This window comes from Oryctolagus cuniculus, chromosome 18 (genome assembly GCF_964237555.1).
Source record: "Oryctolagus cuniculus chromosome 18, mOryCun1.1, whole genome shotgun sequence".
Taxonomy (NCBI): Eukaryota; Metazoa; Chordata; class Mammalia; order Lagomorpha; family Leporidae; genus Oryctolagus; species Oryctolagus cuniculus.
In genome coordinates, this window is record NC_091449.1 from 11430522 (window position 1) to 11450698 (window position 20177).

General features: G+C 61.8%; 1 protein-coding gene across 10 annotated transcripts in view; it reads left to right on the plus strand.

Annotated features, from left to right (window-relative positions):
• Positions 1-20177, plus strand: part of ERCC1 (ERCC excision repair 1, endonuclease non-catalytic subunit) — a 50575-nt gene that overhangs the window by 21865 nt on the left and 8533 nt on the right. For 2 of the 10 annotated variants that reach the window (XM_070062102.1, XM_070062106.1), the window contains exons 1-3: positions 17449-17526; positions 17718-17829; positions 18030-18245. In XM_070062102.1, coding sequence (XP_069918203.1) covers positions 17725-17829; positions 18030-18245 — 321 coding nt within the window. In that variant the 5' untranslated portion in view covers positions 17449-17526; positions 17718-17724. The other 8 variants (XM_070062100.1, XM_070062104.1, XM_070062101.1 and 5 more) reach the window with 8 other exon arrangements.

Sequence of the window (20177 nt, forward strand, 5' to 3'; positions counted from 1 at the left end):
GCCCCGGGGCGCGGGGCGGAGCCCGTTGCCCGGAGACCAGTGTTTTGCCGCCGCAAACTAGGTCTCTGGGCCACGGCGGGAGGGCGGCCTGGGAACCCGCGCCGGGCGTGGGAGCCGGCCCGGGACTCAGGCGGCTGTTCTGGGGAGGGGGCAGCGGGGGACAGGATCCGGGGGGGACCCTCTGGGGGCAGTTTCGGGGAGACAGATCTGGGATTAGGGCAAGAGAAGGAGTTCGGGGGTCAGTTTGCGGGAAGCGGGGCCGGGGGGAGGGTTGAGTGGGGGGGGAGCCGGACTTGGGGCGCGGGGCTTTGGGGAACCGGAGGGGCCCGGGATGGGTGGGCGAAGGGAGACCGTGGGAAAGCGGAAGCTAAGGGGATTCAGGAATGGCGCCGGACGGGTGCTGAGCCGGGGGCTGTGCGGGGGGCTCGGGTTGAGGACACAGCGGAACTGTGGGGGTACCAGGGGCGCGGGGAGACGAGGACCCTGGAAACCGAGGCCCAAGCCGGGCGGAAACAGGGGTGAATCAGAGGAATGCAGGCTCCCGGCGGGAGAGGCGCGCCCCGCCCGTTGTCCCCGGCCAGGCCAGGACGTCCGGAGCCGTCCCTCGGGGCGCCACGACGCTTATGTAACCTGCCGGGCTCGCCCGCGCCCCGCGGGTTCCTCCTCGGCGCCCTCCCCGGGGGAGGGGCCGAGTCGGGATCCCCGCGCGGCCGGCGACGTCACGAGGGGCGGGGTCGGCCCGAGGCGCGAACTCCTGCTCAGCCGCATCCCCGCGGATAAGCGAGTTCTGGGGTCTGCGAGCCGGGGTGGGGGCGGCCCAGCGGCCCCAGCTGGAGGCCAGCAGGGTGAGAACCGCGCCGCAGAGAGTGCTGCCCCCTGGCGTTTGACCTCTTCTCTCACCGGAGAAGTGCGGAGCACCTGCTGCGTCCCAGTTACTGCGCAGCTGTTGGGGAGCCACAGAGTGACGAGCCCAGCACCCCGAGGCTGACCCCACCCCAAACGGCGAAGCCCGACCCTCCCTCCCCCCAGCTCCGAGGTCTCCGCGACTGGTGACTGCATCCCCCTCCCCCCGCGGCCTGTCACTTCCTCCCCTGCCTCATCCCCCCAACCCCCCACGGGGCATGACTGCAGACGCTGGTACTAACAGGCAGTTGGCGAATCACTCCGACGTCACAACAGCCGGCTTTGCCTGCCCCGAGCTGTGTCCCTGAGATGTCATCAGCCAGCGTCATCCTCCTAGACACACCCCTGGGGTCCTGGAGGCCGGAGGAGTGGGCGCCGGTGGTGTTTCAGCCCCCTCCGGGGAGTGATCTACTCCCATATGCAGGCCCTCCGTCGGAAGGTTCTGGAAGGTGCCTTCCTGGCTCCTCTCATTCCTACTCCAGGCAGCCTTCCCTGAATCCCTACCCCCAGCTCCCTGGGACTTTGTATCTGGTCTTCCTCTTTCTTGGATGTATTTGATTTGAAACAATTGCAGAGACAGACAGGGAGAAAGAGATCCTCCATCTGCAAGGGCCAGGGCTGGGCCAAGCAGAAGCCAGGAGCCAGAGCTTCGTCAGGGTCTCCCAGGCAGGTGCAGGGGCCCAAGGACCTGGGCCATATTCCGCTGCTTTTCCCAGGTGCACCAGCAGGGAGCTGCATGGGAAATGGAGCAGCCGGGACTCAGGCAGCGGCTTTACCGGCTACACCGGCTGGCCGCGCCACGGCTCTGCCTCCCCAGCCTTCTTAACCTCGCTCTGATCTCCTCCATCTCCTTGCCCTCCACTTGGAACGGACTTCAAGGCCAGACCCTGGGGAGGACACACACTTGCCCCTCTCCCAGCCTCAGTCTTCCCTGGTCTAAAACAAATGGGCAGCGCAGTGGTGCCCCGGGGGCCAGACACTGGGTGGTGAGCGGCTCCGTGAGGGGCTCAGTGCAGGCCGGGGACACAGCTCGGTGAATCCGAGTGACTGAGACGTAACAGAGTCCTCCACGCACACCTGTCCCTTGCTCTCAGGATGACCCCAGCATCCGTCCCCCCGCCTGGGGGGGCGCCACCCTCTCCAGCCTCTCATCCTCCAAATCCGGTCTTCCCGGCCTGGAAGCGGTCAGCTGCGCCCCCCCCCCCCCACACACTGCCCTTCCCTCCTCCCCCTCCCCCGCCCCACCTGGCTCGGGCTCCTCTGACTCCGCCCCTGCCCAGCCCCGTCCTCATAGTTCACCTCCAGGCAGCCAGAAACCTGCCCCTGCCCTTCCCCTGCCTAGAGCCTGCCATGGCTCCCCAGTGCCCTCCTGGGACAGGGTCACCTGGCCGGAGGAAAGGGGACCTCAGCCCTCCCTGCTGCTGCCTCCCACCCACAGCCGAGCAGTTCTGTCTAAACCCCCGTGCCCCCTGACTTTTCCACTAGGAAATGCAGACAGTGTTGCGTTTGAGCTGTGAGGAAGGAAGCGGACATTCCTGAGGCTGGAGCCCGACTCCCGCAGTGGGCACCAGGCGCCACGGGGCTGTGCAGGGGCCCAGGGCAGAGGGATCGCCGAAGCCCGGGGGGAGTGGGCTGCTGCCCCCTGCCTGGAGGTGCTGCGGTCGCGGGGGCGGGGCTCCGTGGAGCCGGAGCGGCGGGTCTCTCTCCCCGGCATCACACAACGGCCCACCCCAGTGAGGTGCTGGGCCTAACACAGTCCCCGTCTCATCCCGGCCCTGCGGCTGGTCCCTTAGACCCAGAAAGGCTGCCACTGCACCGTACAAATAAACAAGTGAGACCCCACCGGCAGCCCCCAGCCTGCACCCCGGCCTGCTGGTCGACCGGCTGGTCAACCGAGACCTGGACCAGCGGCAGACTCCCCGGGGGCAGAAGATTGGCGATTCCGGTGGGCGGGGAAGGCGGATGCACCCCAGTCAGGGACAGGATTGGGGGGAGCAGGACTGGGGGGGATGGGAGGGACCGAGGCACGGGGGAATGGAGGTGAGGCAGGATTCGGGGAGGGCCGCGGGGCGAAGGCAGGGCCCGGCCGGGGTCGCAGGTGGCGGGGCCCGGGCGGGGGAGCGCTGGCCACGGCGGAGGCCGCCGGGCCGGGCCGGGCCGGCGCCGCTCCCCGGCTGCCTCCCCCCTTCCGCTCCCCGGAAGCGCTGAGTCGTCTGCCTTATCTGGGAGCCGCTATTTCGGGCTCCGCTCCGAGCACCGCGACTATATTTAGCGGCGCTCGGGTAAAAATGGACGCGGCGCCGCGCGGGTTCCCGAGGCCGTGCGCGCCCCCTCGCGAGAATTAGGGGGCGGTGCGTCTGAGTCACCGCACGCACGCCCGCACGCACGCACGCACGCACGGCGAGGGGCCGGGCCCGCCCGTGCGGACGCGCCCTCTGACAGCGCCGACCCTCCCGGGAGCGCGGGGCTCCCGCAGCCCCGGGGCCGCCGTTGCGGGTGGGGGGCGCCGCGCCCCCTGGTGGCGCCCGCGGGGATCGCAGGCGGGAGCTGGGCGGGGGTCCCATCCTGACACCCAGCTCACCAATGGGGAGGCTGAGACCCGGCGTGTAGCTTGAATTGGAAAATACATCGCTCCGCTTCAGCTTGGACACCTTCCCGGATGGGGAACTCACTACCTCCAAGGAAACGAGTTGTTGTTTTAAGATTTATTTGAAAGGCAGAGAGAGAGATCTTCCATCCACTGGTTCGATCCCCAAATGGCCACAACGGCTGGGGCTGGGTCGGGCCAGAGCCGGGAGCCTGGAATTCCATCCAGGTCTCCCAGCACTTGGGGCATCCCTGCTGCCTTCCCCGGGCGCATTAGCAGGGAGCTGGATCGGAAGTGGGGCAGCCGGGACTCGAACCAGCGCCTATATGGGATGCGGCGCTGCAGGCGGCTTAACCCCACCATGAGCTTGTATTCGTAGTGTGACCTAGTCGTACACCGTGTACTCGCTTGTCCAGAGCCCGCGGTGAAGAAGCCGGGAGACCCTGCTGGGGCGGGTGATGTTCCGCTGGGAGAATGCACGCGCACCGACCGTGGTTTCCCATGGTGCCACCAGTGGCCCAGCAAAGGGATCCTTTGGGAAGAGCGGGCGGGGCGGGCCTTCTCTGGGGATGCGACCCTGAGCCACGACTGGACTGCCCCCTTTTAAAAGATTTATTTACTTACTTAAAGTCAGAGTTACACACAGAGAAGGAGAGGTAGAGAGGCAGAGACAGAGAAAGAGAGAGGTCTTCCATCCGCTGGGTCACTCCCCAAATGGCCGCAACGGCCGGCCGGAGCTGCGCTGATCCGAAGCCAGGAGCCAGGAGCTTCTTCCGGGTCTCCCACATGGGTGCAGGGGCCCAAGGACTTGGCCATCTTCCACTGCTTTCCCAGGCCACAGCAGAGAGCGGGATCGGCGCCACAGCACCAGCCCCTTGCCCCTTTTCTAAGTTTCAGCTCACCTGCTTGTCCTGGGACTCACTCCGACCTCCCGGCTCCGGGAAGGAGGGATCCAGGCTCAGCCAATCAGGGCTTCCGGTTCGGCTGTCCTCTGACAGCAGTGATTGGCTGAGGCGTGGGCGAGCGACCCAGCTGGAGCCAGTGAATGACGGCCCTGGGGTCTCTGCTGGGCGGCTGGGCGGGAGACCCCTCGTTACTAAGAGGGGGCATCTTTGCTACCTTAGGGAGAGGGTCTGTCGTCCCCGGGACTGGCCCTGACCCCTCTCCCTGCTCCTGGTGCTTGGGGATGTGTCATCGTCCCCCTCGCGGCCCCGTTCATCACCCGCTGTTACTGTGGAGGCTTGGGCTGCCCGGGGCTCTTCCTGCCTCCTTGGGTGGGCGTCAGGCTCCTGTGGGGCTCACCTGTGGGGCTCCAGGCCAGCTCACCTGCACCTCCCCAGGCACGGGCCAGGAGAGCCCCCTTTCCTCGCCCTTGCTGGCTCACGGCGAGTGTCGTCGCCGTCAGCCTGGGCTGCTGTAGCCAACTGTGGACACGGGTGGCCTCGAAGTCACCGAGGGTCAGGCCCAGAGCTCCCCCGGCTTCCGCTTTGTCATTGTTAGGTCCTGCCTGGTACGCGGCTGGGATCACCCCTAGGAATGTGTCGCAACCCATCCCAAGATGCAGCCGACGGGGATTCCAACCAAAGCAGCTGGCATGGGGGCGCAGCAGGCTAAGCGGTCCCTGTGCTGCCAGTATCCCTATGAGCACTGGTTCAAGTCCCGGCTGCTCCACTTCCAGTCCAGCTCCCTGCTAATGCACCTGGGAAGGCAGATGGCCTAGGCGCTTGGTCCCCTGCCACCCACATGGGAGACCCAGATGTTCCGAGCTCCTGGCTTCTTTGTGGCCATTTGGGGGACTGAACCAGTGGATGTAAGATCTCTGTCTCCCCCTCTCCCGCTAACTCTGCCTTTCAAAACACATAAATAAATCAATCTAAAATGCCGGGGTGATCCGTGCAAAGCGTGCATTAGGGGAACGTAGTCACAGATGGTGCAGTGTATTCTGGAGCTGGACAGCGAGAGAGAGAGAACGGGAGAGAGAGAGGGAGAAAGAGAGACAGAGAGAGAGAGAGAGGGAGGGAGAGGGAGAGACAGGGAGAGGGAGAGAAAGAGGAGAAAGAGAGAAAGAGAGAAGGAGAGAGAGAGGGAGAGATAGGGAGAGAGAAAGAGAAAGGGAGAGAGGGAGAGGGAGAGAGAGAGAGATAGGGAGATAGGGAGAGAGAGAGAAAGGGAGAAAGGGAGAGAGAGAGAAACAGAGAGACAGGGAGAGGGGGAGAGAGACAGGGAGAGGGGGAGAGGGAGAGAGAAAAAGAGGGAGAGGGAGAGGGAGAGGGAGAGAGGGAGGGAGAGGTGCCCCTGGCCATAGCAGTTTGTGTATGTATTTGTATCTGAGAGGCACAGAGGGCTGAGACGGTGAGATCTTCCATCCACTGGTTCACTCCCCAAGTGCTCACGGCAGCCAGAGCTGAGGCAGGCTGAAGCCAGAAGCCAGGAATGAGCCCTGGGTCTCCCACGCGGGTGGCGGGGACGTGTGTACCTCGCAGGGTGCGGTTAGCCAGACGCTGGGCTGGAAGTGGAGCAGGGACTGACTCAGACATTCCCCTGGGGATGCAGGCATCCCAAACATTGGCCATGCACCTGCCCCTGCTGTGTCGGTCTTTGTGAATATTTGTTTGAAAGGCAGAATGACGGAGAAAAAAGGAGGGAGGGAGGGAGAGAGAGAGAGAGAGAGATTGTAGCTGCTGGCTCACTCCCCAAATCCCTGGATGGACCAAAGCCAGGAGCCTAGAGCTCCACCCTGGTCTCCCACATGGATGGCAGGGGCCCAGGTCCTTGAACCGTCTCCCGCCGCCTCCCATTAGCAGGGAGCTGGATGGGAAGTGGAGCAGCTGAGACTGAATGCGGCGCTCTGATATGGGATGCTGGCGTCGCACGCAGCAGCCCCACCCACAGACTCCCACCGATCTCTTACAAAACACTTGCCCTTGGCTTTGGGGCCCACACAGACCACCCAGGATCCCCTCGTCTCCAGGTCCTCAGCTAAAGGTCATCCACAAAGACCCCCTTTGCACTGATGGTGCCGCGTGAACGTAGCTTTGGCGGGGCCATCATCCGCCCATTACACAGATTGAAACAGACAACTGAGGGCCAGCGGTATGAGGCTGTGATTGGCCACATTGAACACCGAGACATGCAGGGAGTTCCTCATTCTCCCATCCTCACTGTGGCGCTGGGACATTGTCACAGGGCCCCGGGCGAGGGTGACAGCCCACGCCACACAGCGCCAGGCACCCACTGGGGCTCACTCTGTTTCACACACAGACACACTGCCCACAGTTGGATCCACATCTGCGGATTCCAAATCCATGGATTCAGCCAACCATGGATAGAGGGACAGAGAACTGCCTCTGTACTGAGCATGTACAGGTTTATTCATTTACTTGAAAGTCAGAGTCATGCAGAGAGAGAGAGAGAGAGAGAGAGAGAGAGAGAGATCTTCCGTCCACTGGTCCACTCCCCAGATGGCCGCAATGGCCGGAGCTGTGCTGATCCAAAGCCAGGAGCCTGGAGCTTCTTCCAAGTCTCCCACGCGGGTGCAGGGGCCCAAGGACTTGTGCCATCTTCAGCTGCTTTCCCAGGCCACAGCAGAGAGCCCACAGCAGAGAGCTGGATCGGAAGTGGAGCAGCCAGGACTCGAACCGGTGCCTATATAGGTTGCCAGCACTACAGGCGGTGGCTTTACCCACTACGCCACAGCGCCGGCTTGTAATCACTCCCGAAACAAGACAGTGTAACCGTGACCGACACGCCAGTCACTGTGCGTTAGGTAGCAGAAGCCATCTGGAGATGATTGACAGCTTACAGGGGTTGGGGCATGGCCTGGCGTAGCCACATCCCATGTCAGGGTGCCTGAGTTCAAGTCCCGCCTCCTCTTCCCGTCCTGCTCCCTGCTAACGCGCCTGTGAGGCAGCGGTGATGGTGTAAGTAACTGTGTCCCTGACGCAGCTGTGGGAGCCCAGAATGAACACCTGGCTGTGGCAGGTGTCTGGGGAGTGACCCAGCCGATGGGAGAGCTCTCTGTCTCTGTCTCTCTGCCCTTCAAATAAACTAAAATAAAATTTAAAAAAGAAACCATAGGTTATGTGCAAATACTTGGCCATTTTATATATGGGAGTAGGGCGTCACAGATTCGGTCCTGGAGCCAAACCCCCACAGGGAACAGAACACGTTTGATACTATTTTGAACATAACCAGTGCAATAAAACACACAAACAGAAGTGTGTTCACCCCAGGGCCGGCACTGTGACACTGGTATCCCAAATCAGAGTGCAGGTTCGAGTCCCGGCTACTCTGCTTCCCATCCCGCTTCCTGCTGATGCGCTGAGAAGGCAATGGGAGACGGTCCAAGGGCTTGCACCCCTGCACCCATGTGGGAGACCTGGGTGGTGTTCTGGGCTCCTGGCTTCAGCCTGGCCCAGCCCCAGCTGTTTTGGCCATTCGGGGAATGAACCAGCAGGTGGAAGATGCCGCTGTCTCTCTGTCACTCTTGTCTTTCAAATAAATAAATAGGGGCTGGCGCTGTGGCATAGCAGGTAAAGCTGCCACCTGCAGCACTGGCATCCCATGTGGGCGCCAGTTCGAGTCTTGGCTGCTCCACTTCCTGTCCAGCTCTCTGCTGTGGCCTGGGAAAGCAGCTGAAGATGACCCAAGTGCTTGGGCGCCTGCACCAACGTGGGAGACCTGGAAGAAGCTCCAGGCTCCTGGCTTTGGATCGGCTCAGGTCTGGCTGTTGCAGCCTTTTGGGGAGTGAACCATCAGACGGAAGATCTCTCTCTCTCTCTCTCTCTCCTTTCTCTGGCTCCGCCTCTCTGTAACTCTGCCTTTCAAATAAATAAATCAATAAATCTATCTCTAAAAAAGGAATAATGTTCTCCATTCCTTTCCCTTTTGCAGTCTGACTGTGGACCACTCAGAATCACACACGTGGCTCCTGTCTCCCTTCACTTTTTTTTTTTTGTTTTGACAGGCAGAGTGGACAGTGAGAGAGAGAGACAGAGAGAAAGGTCTTCCTTTGCCGTTGGTTCACCCTCCAATGGCCGCCACGGCTGGCGCACTGCTGCCAGCGCATCGCACTGATCCGATGGCAGGAGCCAGGTCCTTCTCCTGGTCTCCCATGGGGTGCAGGGCACAAGCACCTGGGCCATCCTCCACTGCACTCCCTGGCCACAGCAGAGAGCTGGCCTGGAAGAGGGGCAACCGGGACAGAATCCGGTGCCCCGACCGGGACTAGAACCTGGTGTGCCGGTGCCGCAGGCGGAGGATTAGCCTAGTGAGCCGCGGCGCCGGCCCCGGTCTCCCTTCTCACAGGCAGTGCTGCCTCTAGGAACTTGTCCCGTGTGAAGACATGGGGGGGCGGGGGCTGTTGGCTGTGGGGTCGTGGAGCATCCGGGTTTCTTGTGATGTTCTGGAATAATCCATGCCAGAAGTCCATTCAAGCAGAGATTTGGGGGCCTCGAATCCAAAATGTGGCCCTTGTAATGAGGGCTCGGGTCACTGGGTTCCTGCCACGCACAGAGGGGACCTGCCCTGAGTTGCCGGCTCCGGCTTCCGCCCTGGCCCAGCCCACACTGGGGCATGCACCAGGGAGGAAAGCGGCAGATCGCTCGCTCGCTCTCTTTCAAAGCTGTTGAGGTTGTTGAGCAAAATACTGGAAGGAACTGGCCCCAGCCCTGAGTCAAAATTCCTTAAATCCTCATTTAAACTCTGTACCCGGCCGGCGCCGCGGCTCACTAGGCTAATCCTCCGCCTGCGGTGCCGGCACACCAGGTTCTAGTCCCGGTCGGGGCGCCAGATTCTGTCCCGGTTGCTCCTCTTCCAGGCCAGCTCTCTGCTGTGGCCAGGGAGTGCAGTGGAGGATGGCCCAGGTGCTTGTGCCCTGTACCCCATGGGAGACCAGGAGAAGCACCTGGCTCCTGCCTTCGGATCAGCGCGGTGCGCCAGCCGCGGCGGCCATTGGAGGGTGAACCAACGGCAAAGGAAGACCTTTCTCTCTCTGTCTCTCTCTCACTGTCCACTCTGCCTGTCAAAAAATAAATAAATAAAATAAATAAACTCTGTACCCTGGGGAGGGCATTAAGAGTCAGGACACTGCTTGGGACACCGCTTCCCCTATCGGAGGGCCTGGGTTCGAGTCCCAGCTCCGCTTCCAATCCCAGCTTCCTGCTGATTCGCACCCTGGGCGGCCGCAGTGGCGGCTCCAGTGCTGGGTCCCTGTCAGCCCCGTGGTGGGAGACCCGGATGGAGCTCCAGGTTCCTGGCTTCAGCCTGGCCCAGCCCTGGCTGCTGTGGGCATTTAGGCACAGCCATGAGCTGGAGGGGCTGGGAGGGTCCCTCCTGGGGTCTTTGTTGGGGCAGTGGCTGACATGGGACACACTGGTTCCTGATTTCACTCCCTGGAGAGATAAACGGGAGAATAACTCGGTGTTGATGGCGGCCCTGATCTGCTGGGGCGGCTGCAGGAAACTGGTGTGTGTGTGTGTCGGGGGTCTTCGAAGCGCAGGAAGGTGTGCGTCAGGAAGAGTATGCCTGGCTCTCAGCAGGTTTTGCCCCCAAAGAGATAACCTTGTGGTTCCATTTTCCGGGGGGGGGGGGGGGATGAGGGAGGGGAGAGGGAGGGGAGAGACCTGTCTTGGACCTCAGGAGCCTCATGCAGGATCCATGCAGTGCTGTGGACACTTGCTGTGGGTGTTGCCTGCTAAAGCAATACAAAATAGGAGATGGCACTGTGGTGCAGCAGGTTAAAGCCCTGGCCTGCAGTGCTGGCGTCCCATGTGGGTGCTGGTTCGAGTCCCGGCTGCTCCACTTCTGATCCAGCTCTCTGCTGTGGCCTGGGATAGCAGTGGAAGATGGCCCAAGTCCTTGGGCCCCTGCACCCACGTGGGAGACCGGGAGCAGGCTCCTGGCTCCTGGCTTTGGATCCGGCCGTTGCAGCCAACTGGGGGAGTGAACCAGTGGATGGAAGACTTCTCTCTCTGTCTCTCCCTCTCACTGTCTGTAACTCTACCTCTAAAATAAATAAATAAAATATCTTAAAAATACAAAATATATATCTTTAAAATTTATCTTTTTTTTTTTTTTAATTTGTTTGAGAGACAGAATGAGCTTCCATCCACCTGGTTCTCTCCCCCAATGCACACAATGGCCAAGCCCCAAACCAGGCGCTGGGCCTGCTCTCCAGGTCCCCCACGTGGGAGCCAGGAACCCTGTTACCTGAGGGGTCCACGCCGGTGGGAGCCGGAACCAGGAGCTGGACACTGTCCTGTGGGACATGATTTTACCTAGCCCACGTGTCCTCTTCCCAGAATGCTTGTCGAATTTTAAATTTTTTTTTTTTTGATAGGCAGAGTGGACAGTGAGAGAGAGAGACAGAGAGAGAAAGGTCTTCCCTTGCCGTTGGTTCACCCTCCAATGGCCGCCGCTGCAGCCGGCGCACCGCGCTGATCCGATGGCAGGAGCCAGGAGCCAGGTGCTTTTCCTGGTCTCCCATGGGGTGCAGGGCCCAAGCACCTGGGCCATCCTCCACTGCACTCCCTGGCCACAGCAGAGGGCTGGCCTGGAAGAGGGGTAACCGGGACAGAATCCGGTGCCCCGACCGGGACTAGAACCCGGTGTGCCGGCGCCGCAAGGTGGAGGATTAGCCTATTGAGCCACGGCGCCGGCTTGAATTTTAAATTTTTAAAAACTTATTTGAAAGGCAGAGAGATGGAGAGAGAGAGAGAGAGAGAGAGAGAGAGAGAGAGAGATTTTTTTTAAGATTTATTTATTTGAAAGAGTATAACACAGAGAGAGAAGGAGAGAGAGAAGGGTCTTTCATCTGCTGGTTCACTTTGGCTGCAACAGCTGGAGATGAGCCGATTTGAAGCCAGGAGCCAGGAGCTTCTTCTGGGTCCCCCACGTGGGTGCAGGGTCCCAAGGACCTGGGCCATCTTCTACTGCTTTCCCAGGCCATAGCAGAGAGCTGGATCGGAAGTGGAGCAGCCGGGACTTGAACTGGTGCCCATATGGGACGCCGGCACTGCAGGCGTTGGCTTTACCTGCTATGCCACAGTGCCGGCCCCTCTGCCTTTCTAACCATCGACAACACTAGGAGAGGGAACCAGCATATGGGCAGCTGTCTGTCTGTGCCTCGGCTGTCTTTCCCTCTCTGCTTCTCAAATAAACAGCTAAAAGCAGTATTTTTTTAAGAACACACGTTTTGGTTGGAGTTCGGGTTGGGTTTTCTCGCTGTGTGCCCTTGGACAGCAGCCTCACCTCTCTGTGCCCGTCCCCCCCCACCACCACCATGGCACTGCCGAGCCCTGCAGTGTGGGGTGACCCGGGACGCCACCCAGGGTCCTGAATTCCTTGCCAATGCTGTGAGATGAGAAAAATAAGCTGGCCGGTCTTCAAGGAAAAACTAAAAGAATCAAGAAAGGATTTCTTCAATTTTTACTGATCTGAGAGTCAGAGACCAGACAGAGGGCTCTTCCCCAGGTGCCCGCATGAGCTGGGGCTGATCTGGGGTCAAAACTGGGAGCCAGGAGCTCAATCCAGGCCCCCGGCGAGTGGCAGGAGCCCTGGGATGTAGCCAGGGTCTGCATTAGCAGGGAGCTGGAGCCAGGCGCTGGAGCCAGGTGCTGGAGGCAGACACGGAACCCACGCACTCCGATATGGGGTGCGATCCTAATACCCCCACCCTCCCTGGTCACTCACACCTAGGCAATCTGCCCGGCTTCCCAGCGCCTCGTGCCGGCTCCCATCTGGTCTTTTCTGGGGGGACAGCAGCGCCTTCCGTCCTGAGAGACCCCACACAGTCCAGCCCCTGATTACTCAGCATTTCTGGACTCTCCCCTCCTGCTCCCTCTGCTGCAGCCGCACGGAGCAAGTCCCTACCGCAGGGCCTTTGCTCATGCTCCCCCTGCCTTGACAGTTCTCACCCCTTCACCTCGCAGTCACTCTTTGTCTGATGAGTGCTCCAGTGATTTTTAAACTCTTTGGTCACGTGACCCTCTCAACCATGGCTGATGGCGCCGGTGTTGTGGCTGGGAGGGCTGAGCCGTGCCTGGGGTGCCCGCATCTTTGGATCCTGCTGTCTGTAATGCACCTGGGAGATGGCAGGTGGGAGACGTGGGCGGAGTTCTGAGCTCCTGGCCCAGCCTTGGCCGGGCCTCGGGGGAGTGAAGCAGCAGGTGGGAAGTCTCCGTCCGTCTGTCCGCGTCTCTCTGTTCTGCCTGGCTCTGTTCTCTGTCGCTCTGCTTTTCAAGTATGTGAAAATAATAAATACACATTAAAAAAATTACTGAGAACCCCCGGGGCAGGTGGCCCAGGAGTCAGAGGCGGCTCTGACGGACCGCCTCTCTGTTATCTTTAAATAATAAAACTCAGACAAGCACATCCCCTGTGGGGCTGTTCAGAGTCCCGCCGGGCACGGGGCATGCAACGAACATTTGCTGTTACAATTTGGGAAGCATCATTCTATTTTATTAGCAACACACACAATTGATTTCTCCAGGGGCCAGTCCTGAGCCGGGCTGTGCTGGAGACGGGGTCACTCTGAGACAGTCCCGGCCGTGTCCAGCAGGGGGCGCCACTCCAGTAGGTCCGCTCGACCCTATGCAGGCGACTTCTCCAGGCTCCGTGCGGGGGAGTTCTGGGCAGGGGTCAGGTGGAGCAGGGCCCCGGCCTACTGCGTCCCCTCCACCTCCAAATCGCCTCACTTCCGACGCTGCAGAAAAACGGGGCTGCCTGCGGGCACTGGGCAAAGTTGGTGGACAGGTGGGCGTGCCCCGGCCCCGCATCGCAGAACCTGGATCGGATCCCGGCTGCTCACTCCAGCTCCCTGCTCAGGTGCACCCGGGAGGCAGCAGGGGGTGGCTCAAGCGCTTAGATCCCTGCCACCCACGTGGGAGACCCGGGAATGGGACCCGCAGAACAGGTGCCCGGGAGGGCGCGGGGTCGCGGCCAGGCGCCTGCACTGGCCCTCATCCGGGGGCCCCCCGCGCGGGGCCGGGTGAGTCAGCCCCCGGCGGCTCCCGCGTCATCCCGGCCGCTCGGCTCCGCGCTATTTCGGGCTCCGGGCGCTATAAATAGAGGCTGGCGGAGCCGAGCCGCCCCCCTCGACTCGGGCCCCCAGTGTCCCCGGCCCGGGGCGACCGCCGGCCGCGCGTCACAGCCGCTAAGTTTAGAGGCGTGGTGGGGGGACGCCGGCCGGGTCCCTGAGCCCCGCGGCCGCCGTCCACTGCGTACCCAGGACCCCCGCGACGGGGGGCGCACGGAGCGGGCGTGGGGTCGGGGTCTGGGGGAGCAGGGGGGCGTGGAGCAGGGCCCAGGCGGTTCAAGGGCGGCTGGAACGCGAAGCCAGGGTGTTTGGGAGGAGGGTGCGGGATCGGAGCGTGGACCGCGGGGAGCCTGGAGCTCGAGGGTCGGCCCTGCGGCCGGAGGGTGCACGACCCCGCGTGGAGATCCAACTTGAACAGACGGCCGGCTCGGGCAACCTGCTCCCCGCCGGTCACAGCCGCGGGCGCCCGGCCCTCGCCGCTCTCCGTCCGTCCGCAGGGAAGCCGGCCAGGGTCTGCCCGCGGCCGTCCAGGGTGTCTTGCCCGGTGTGGGTCCCGGAGGAGAGACCCCTCACCCCCCGGAGCCCCTCAACAATCTAAATCCTCTTGCGAGGCGCCACCGCCCCCTGGTGGCAAAGGGGGGAGCTGCAGGTTTTAGTTTGGTCATTCCGTGCCGGTCCAGCCCCGGCTGGACACCCTCTTATCCCTGGATTCAGGGACATGTGCCCCTGCGGCTTCTCTGTACCGCTGGGGCTGCAAGCGAGCTGAGGACACCGAGGGGAGGGTCGTTATTCCTGGAGCCCCTCTTCCTGCCGCGGCTGTGGAGCTGTCCTGCCCACCACCTGCTGCCATGGCCGTCTTCTGCTTTGTTTTCCAGGCTCTGTCTTTCCCCCGGGGGAAGGGTGGCTCCACAGGGCAGGGGCCCCATCTAGTGACTCCCTGCAGTGTCCCCAGGGCCTGACGCCCTATACGTGCACTTCAAAAAGTCCGTGGAAAAGTAGAATTAAGAGGGAAGTTTCTTGGGGTTCAAAAAATGTTGGGGGCCGGCGCTGTGGCGTAGCTGGGGAAGCCACCGTTTGCAGTGCCGGCATCCCATATGGGCACCAGTTCGGGTCCCAGATGCTCCGATTCCGATCCAGCTCTCTGCTATGGCCTGGGAAAGCAGTAGAAGATGGCCCAAGTCTTTGGGTCCCTGCACCCATGTGGGAGACCCGGAAGAAACTTCTAGCTCCTGGCTTCGGATCGGCCCAGCTCCGGCTGTTGTGGCCATTTGGAGAGTGAACCAATGGATGGAAGACCTCTCTCTCTCTCTCTCTCTGCCTCTCTTTAATTCTGCCTTTCAAATAAATAAATACATGTTATTTCTAAGTGTGTTGAAGTTCATGCGTATCTTTTTCAAAATGCGCATTTTCCAAGAGGTTTTTTAGATGCCCTCATAGATGCTTAAAATGTAGAGATCCCAGAAAGTTGGGGGGCACTGTGAAGCGGTGAAGACTCTGCCTGGGACCCCAGTGCCTGGGCTCAAGTCCCGGCCACTCTGCCCATCTGGCTCCCTGCTAGTGCGCCTAGGAGGCAGCAGGTGATGGCCCAAGCGCCTGCGCCCCTGCCCCCCACCTGGGAGACCCGGATGGAGGTTTCTGCTCCTGGCTTCAGCCTGGCCCAGCCCTGGCTGTTGCAGGCATTTGGAGAATGAACCAGCAGATGGAAGAATTCTCTCTCTCTCTCTCTCTCTCTCTCTCTCTCTCTCTCTCTCTCTCTCTCTCTCTCTCGTTCTGCTTTTCAAGTAAGTAGAAATAAATACATGTTCAATAAAATAAATGAATGATCGACTCCATCTGGAGACGGGACTCTGGGCCCCCTGATCCTCGCAAGCCTCGCACTCGCAGGTCCCTGCGTGAACTCCGGATGCCGAGCCGACGGCGCCCAGCAGAGGGCACTGTGGGGCAGCTCCAGTCCCGGCCCGCGTCTGCCCAGGACCCGGCCAAGGCCATGCACATATCAGCCAAATCCTAAATGCATCCTCTACCGTGACTCAGGCCCAGTTCCGGGCACGTTACTCATAATTACTCCTCGTCCTCACGTCGCTAGTATACCCATGTTCGAGATGGGAAGATAGCGGGATGACAGGTGCAGCGGTCACTGTGGCAAGTGACCTGAGGGGGGTCATCCTGGCCATGAGAGGTCTGTCCAGGAAGAAGAGTCAGGTGGACCGAGGACGCCCCATCAGCCACGCAGACCTCGGAGAGGGGGAGGAGCGATGGCTTCTAACTTGTGAGAGCTAAAAAAAAAAAAAAAAAACAAAAACAAAAAAAAAACAAAAAAAACATTTTTCAGACATTTACTGTCCACGGATGTTCCCTCACAGCTTTAGCAAGAAGCAAAGCGAGTTCAAGAGGCAGAGGGGTGAGAAACGGAGTGGAGGGGCGGGCGTTGTGGCCACTTGGGTCCCCACACTCCTTATGGGAGCGCCGGTTCAGTCCCAGCTGCTCCGATTCCAATCCAGCTCCCTGCTAGTGCGCCTGGGAAGACAGCAGAGGGTGGCCCGGGGGCTTGGGCCCCTGCACCCACGCGGGAGACCCGGATGGGGTCCCTGGCACCCAGCTTTAACCTGATGCAGCCCTAGCTGTCGGGCATATTTGGGGAATGAGCCAGCAGACGGAAGATGTGTGTGTGTGTGACCCTGCCTTTCAAATAAATACATTTTAAAAAAATAATAGAGTCGTTACGGGTTGAATCACGTCTTCCCCGGGGGACTCGGGGAGTCCTGAACCCCAGCATGTCAGAGGCGACTTTATTCAGAGGCGGGATCTTTTCCCGGGGATGACCGAGGTCCAATGACTCATTAGGGTGGACCCTAGCGCTTGTGACTGATGTGCTGATAAAGTGCGGAGATGTGGACACAGAGACACACACAGGTGGCGGACGACACGGAGGGGCGCGGGCCAGCCACCAGCGGCCACCGGGGCGGGGCCACCAAGGGCCCCGTGTGTCCATAGGAATTTGGCGGGTGATTAAAAGGACAGGACAGGCTGCAAGCAATCACTGCAAATTTCTGCGGCAAAATAAAGTCCAAACACAAGGCGGAAGCGTGGGGAAGCAGGGGCAGCGCTTGGCACCGAGGGCTGGAGCCGTGCGGGCCCCCCCCCGGGGGGGGGGACGGGCCCGGCGGGGGGTCCGAGCCGGCGACTCGCTGGACGCCTCTCAAAGGCCGCTCCAGCTCCTGGGCACTAGGGGCCGCGTGTGTGAGGACAGCGTGCGGCCAGCCCCTCGGGCACTGCTAACGTCACGGCCTCCTGGGCTGGGCCCGCGCTGCCCCTGACCCCTGCTCCCGAGCCCCCCGGGGATCCCGTCCCAGGTGGGGGCCTGAGGGGCTCGCTGTCCGCAGCAGGCACCGTCGCGGGGTCAGTGAGTGCGTGGGCAAGCCGAGGCCACGGTCGTGACCAAGTGTCTCCACTCTGATCTCCCGCCAGCTCGTCTCCACTGAGCCGTGTCCAGCGCTCGGCGCACCACACAGCCCCGAGACTCAGCCACCTGCAACCCAGCGGCTCTCTGGCCCACGCCTCTCGACTCCCCAGCCCCGCGCGGTCCTCCAGGATCATAGAGAGCAGCTCAGGGACCGCCCCCCTCTCTGTGCTATCTCCGAGAGCAGCGAGGGCGGGCCCAGGGGCTAGAGAGGCCGGAAGTGCGGCGGCCCGGGGTCGCGCTGGCCGCCAGGGCCGCGAGACGTCTCGATCGCCCTCAGGGTTTTTTTTCTCGCGGCCGCGCGGCCAGGAGGTGAGTCCGTTTCGGCGCGGGGATAGCGAGGCCGGGCCGAACGGGGCGGGAGGGGGCGAGACCGCGGCTGGAGATTGGCAGCCGCGCGAGCCAATCATGGCGGTGCCTGGGAGATGGACGTGACAGGGCGCGGGGAGGGAGTCCAGGTAGGAGCCTGGAAGCCGGGGGGCTGGGGACGAGGCGGGGCGCAGCCGAGAGAACCGGGGCCCGCGACGGGCGGGGCGAGAAGTGCGGCCCAGTTGGGGGCGGGGCGATCCGCAGCGGGGAGGCCCGCGGGGCGGGGCTTCCTTGGGTTTGGGACTTGACCCTGGGGACTTGGGGGGGGGGTCTCAGCTGTGAGTGCGGGGGTTCCCGTCCCGGAAACAGCAATGCGGACGCCAATGTGTCATTCTTTCCCGCTGCCACCTCTTTCTTCTCAGGCCCCCGATGGACCCTGGGGAGGCCGAGGAGGGGGTGCCGCCGCCCGCAGGGGACCCCCCAAGAAAGAGATTTGTCATCCCGCTGGAGGAGAATGAGGCCCCTTCCGCAGGGGTAGGACGAGGACTTGGGGCCCAGAGCCGAGGGTGGGTGTTGGAAGGAAGGGGTGCAGGAGACCGCGAGGTTGGTTGGGGGGGGACGGCCGGGCCAGACTTGGGGTCCCTGGCACCTGGAGAGGAAGGGGGGCCGGGCCAACCCGCGGAGTGACGAGGAGCCCCCTCCCCAGGCCCTCACAGCCTCCTCTCTGCCTGCAGGCCAAGCCCTTGTTCAGATCCACGCGGGACCTTCCCGCCGTGGAGACCCCGGCCCAGCCGGCCCCCCAGACCTATGCGGAGTATGCCATCTCTCGGCCCCCCGCAGGGGCTGGAGCCCTGTGCCCCCCGGGGGCAGAGCCCCTGGCAGGAGAGACCCCCAACCAGGCCCTGAAACCGGGGACAAAGTCCAACAGCATCGTTGTGAGCCCCCGGCAGGTGAGGGGGCGACGGAGGGGAGGGGCCCCAAGGGTCCTGGGGGGCAGGGGCTCGAGGGGGCGCGGGGTTCCGGCCACTTTGTTCTCGGCAGTGCCGGCCTCCGTTCACGCGTTCAGCCACGCGAGTGGGTCAAAGGCACCCTGGTCTTCCTGCCGGGGCTGCGACTGTTTCCGAAACATACCAAGGGAGCGAACACGGGCATGAGTTCGAATCCCTCCTCTGCCGTGCTGTAGCTGTGTGATCTTGGGCAAGTGACTTAACCCATCTGTGCTTTGATATATATTTTTAGAGATTTATGTATTTATTGGAAAGGCAGAGGGACAGAGAGAGACAGAGACAGAGACAGAGAGGTCCTCCATCTGCTGGTTCACTCCCCACATGGCTGCGATGGCGAAAGCTGGGCCAGGCTGCAGCCAGGAGCTTCTTCCGGGTCTCCCACACGGGTGCAGGGGCCCAAGCACTCGGGTTATCCTCCACTGCTTTCCCTGGTGCACTAGAGGGAGCTGGATCAGAAGTGGAGCAGCCGGGGCTCGAACGGGGCAGTGTTTCAGGCTGCAGGTTAACCCGCTACGCCGGCTCCTCCGTCTGCACCTTTAAATGGGGATGCATCCGCCTGTTTAGCCCACAGAGATGTGAGCGAGTGCCCGGCGCCATGGTCAGCTCTGGGGCTAGGCTGGGGACGGACCAGACGAGCTCTGGGCACTGCAGTGGGAGGAACAGCAGGACCCCAGCCCCAGAGAGACCTGCATCAGAACGGCGGCTGGGGCCTGCGTCGTGCTTGGGACGCCAGCACCATATGAGTGCCGGTTTGAGTCCCGGCTGCTCCACTTCCGATCCAGCTTCCTGCTAATGTGCCTGGGAAAGCAGTGGAGGACGGCACGAGTGTTTGGGCCCCTGCACCCGCCAGGGAGACCCGGATGAAGCTGTGGTTCCTGGCTTCAGCCTGGCCCAGTCTGGGCCATTGTGGCCATTTAGGGCGTGAACCGGGGGGTGGAAGATCTCTCTCTCTCTCTCTGTGTCACTCTGCCTGTCCCTCAGTGGCTGCCTAGCCACTCTGGTGCTGTGAGTGCCGCACGGATGGCGGGGCCACACTTGGTTCGTCTGTTCACAGTTCGGGGCCGTTGGGCTGTCTGCAGTTTTGGTCACTATAACGTTGGCACGCAGGCTTGTGTGTGGGCGCCCGTGTCCCGCCTGCTGGGATGTGCACGGGGGCCTGTGGGGACTCCGTCCACCTTTCCCAGGGATCCCCGGGCTGCTGGCCTGCCAGTCTCCTCAAAGCCTCACCACTCATTGCTGTTTTTTTTTTTTTTTTCTTTAATTTGTTTGCAAAACAGATTGGCAGAGAGAGAAAGAGATCTTCCATCTGCGGGTTCACTCCCCAAGTGGCTGCAACAGCCGGGGCAGGGAGATGCACAGGGGTGGCAGGAAGCCCAGTGCGTGGGCCACCACCTGCTGCTTTCCCAGGTGCATCCGCAGGGAGCTGGATCAGAAGCGGAGCAGCCGGCGCCGCGGCTCACTAGGCTAATCCTCTGGCTTGTGGCGCCGGCACACCGGGTTCTAGTCCCGGTTGGGGCACCGGATTCTGTCCCGGTTGCCCCTCTTCCAGGCCAGCTCTCTGCTGTGGCCCGGGAGTGCAGTGGAGGATGGCCCAGGTGCTTGGGCCCTGCACCCCATGGGAGACCAGGAGAAGCACCTGGCTCCTGCCATCGGATCAGCGTGGTGTGCCGGCCGCAGCGCGCCGGCCGCGGCGGCCATTGGAGGGTGAACCAACGGCGAAGGAAGACCATTCTCTCTGTCTCTCTCTCTTACTGTCCACTCTGCCTGTCAAAAAAAAAAAAAAAAAAAAAAAAAAAGCGGAGCAGCTGGGACTGGAGCAGGTGCCCATAGGGGATGCCAGTGTCACAGACAGAGGCTTCACCTGCTACACCACAG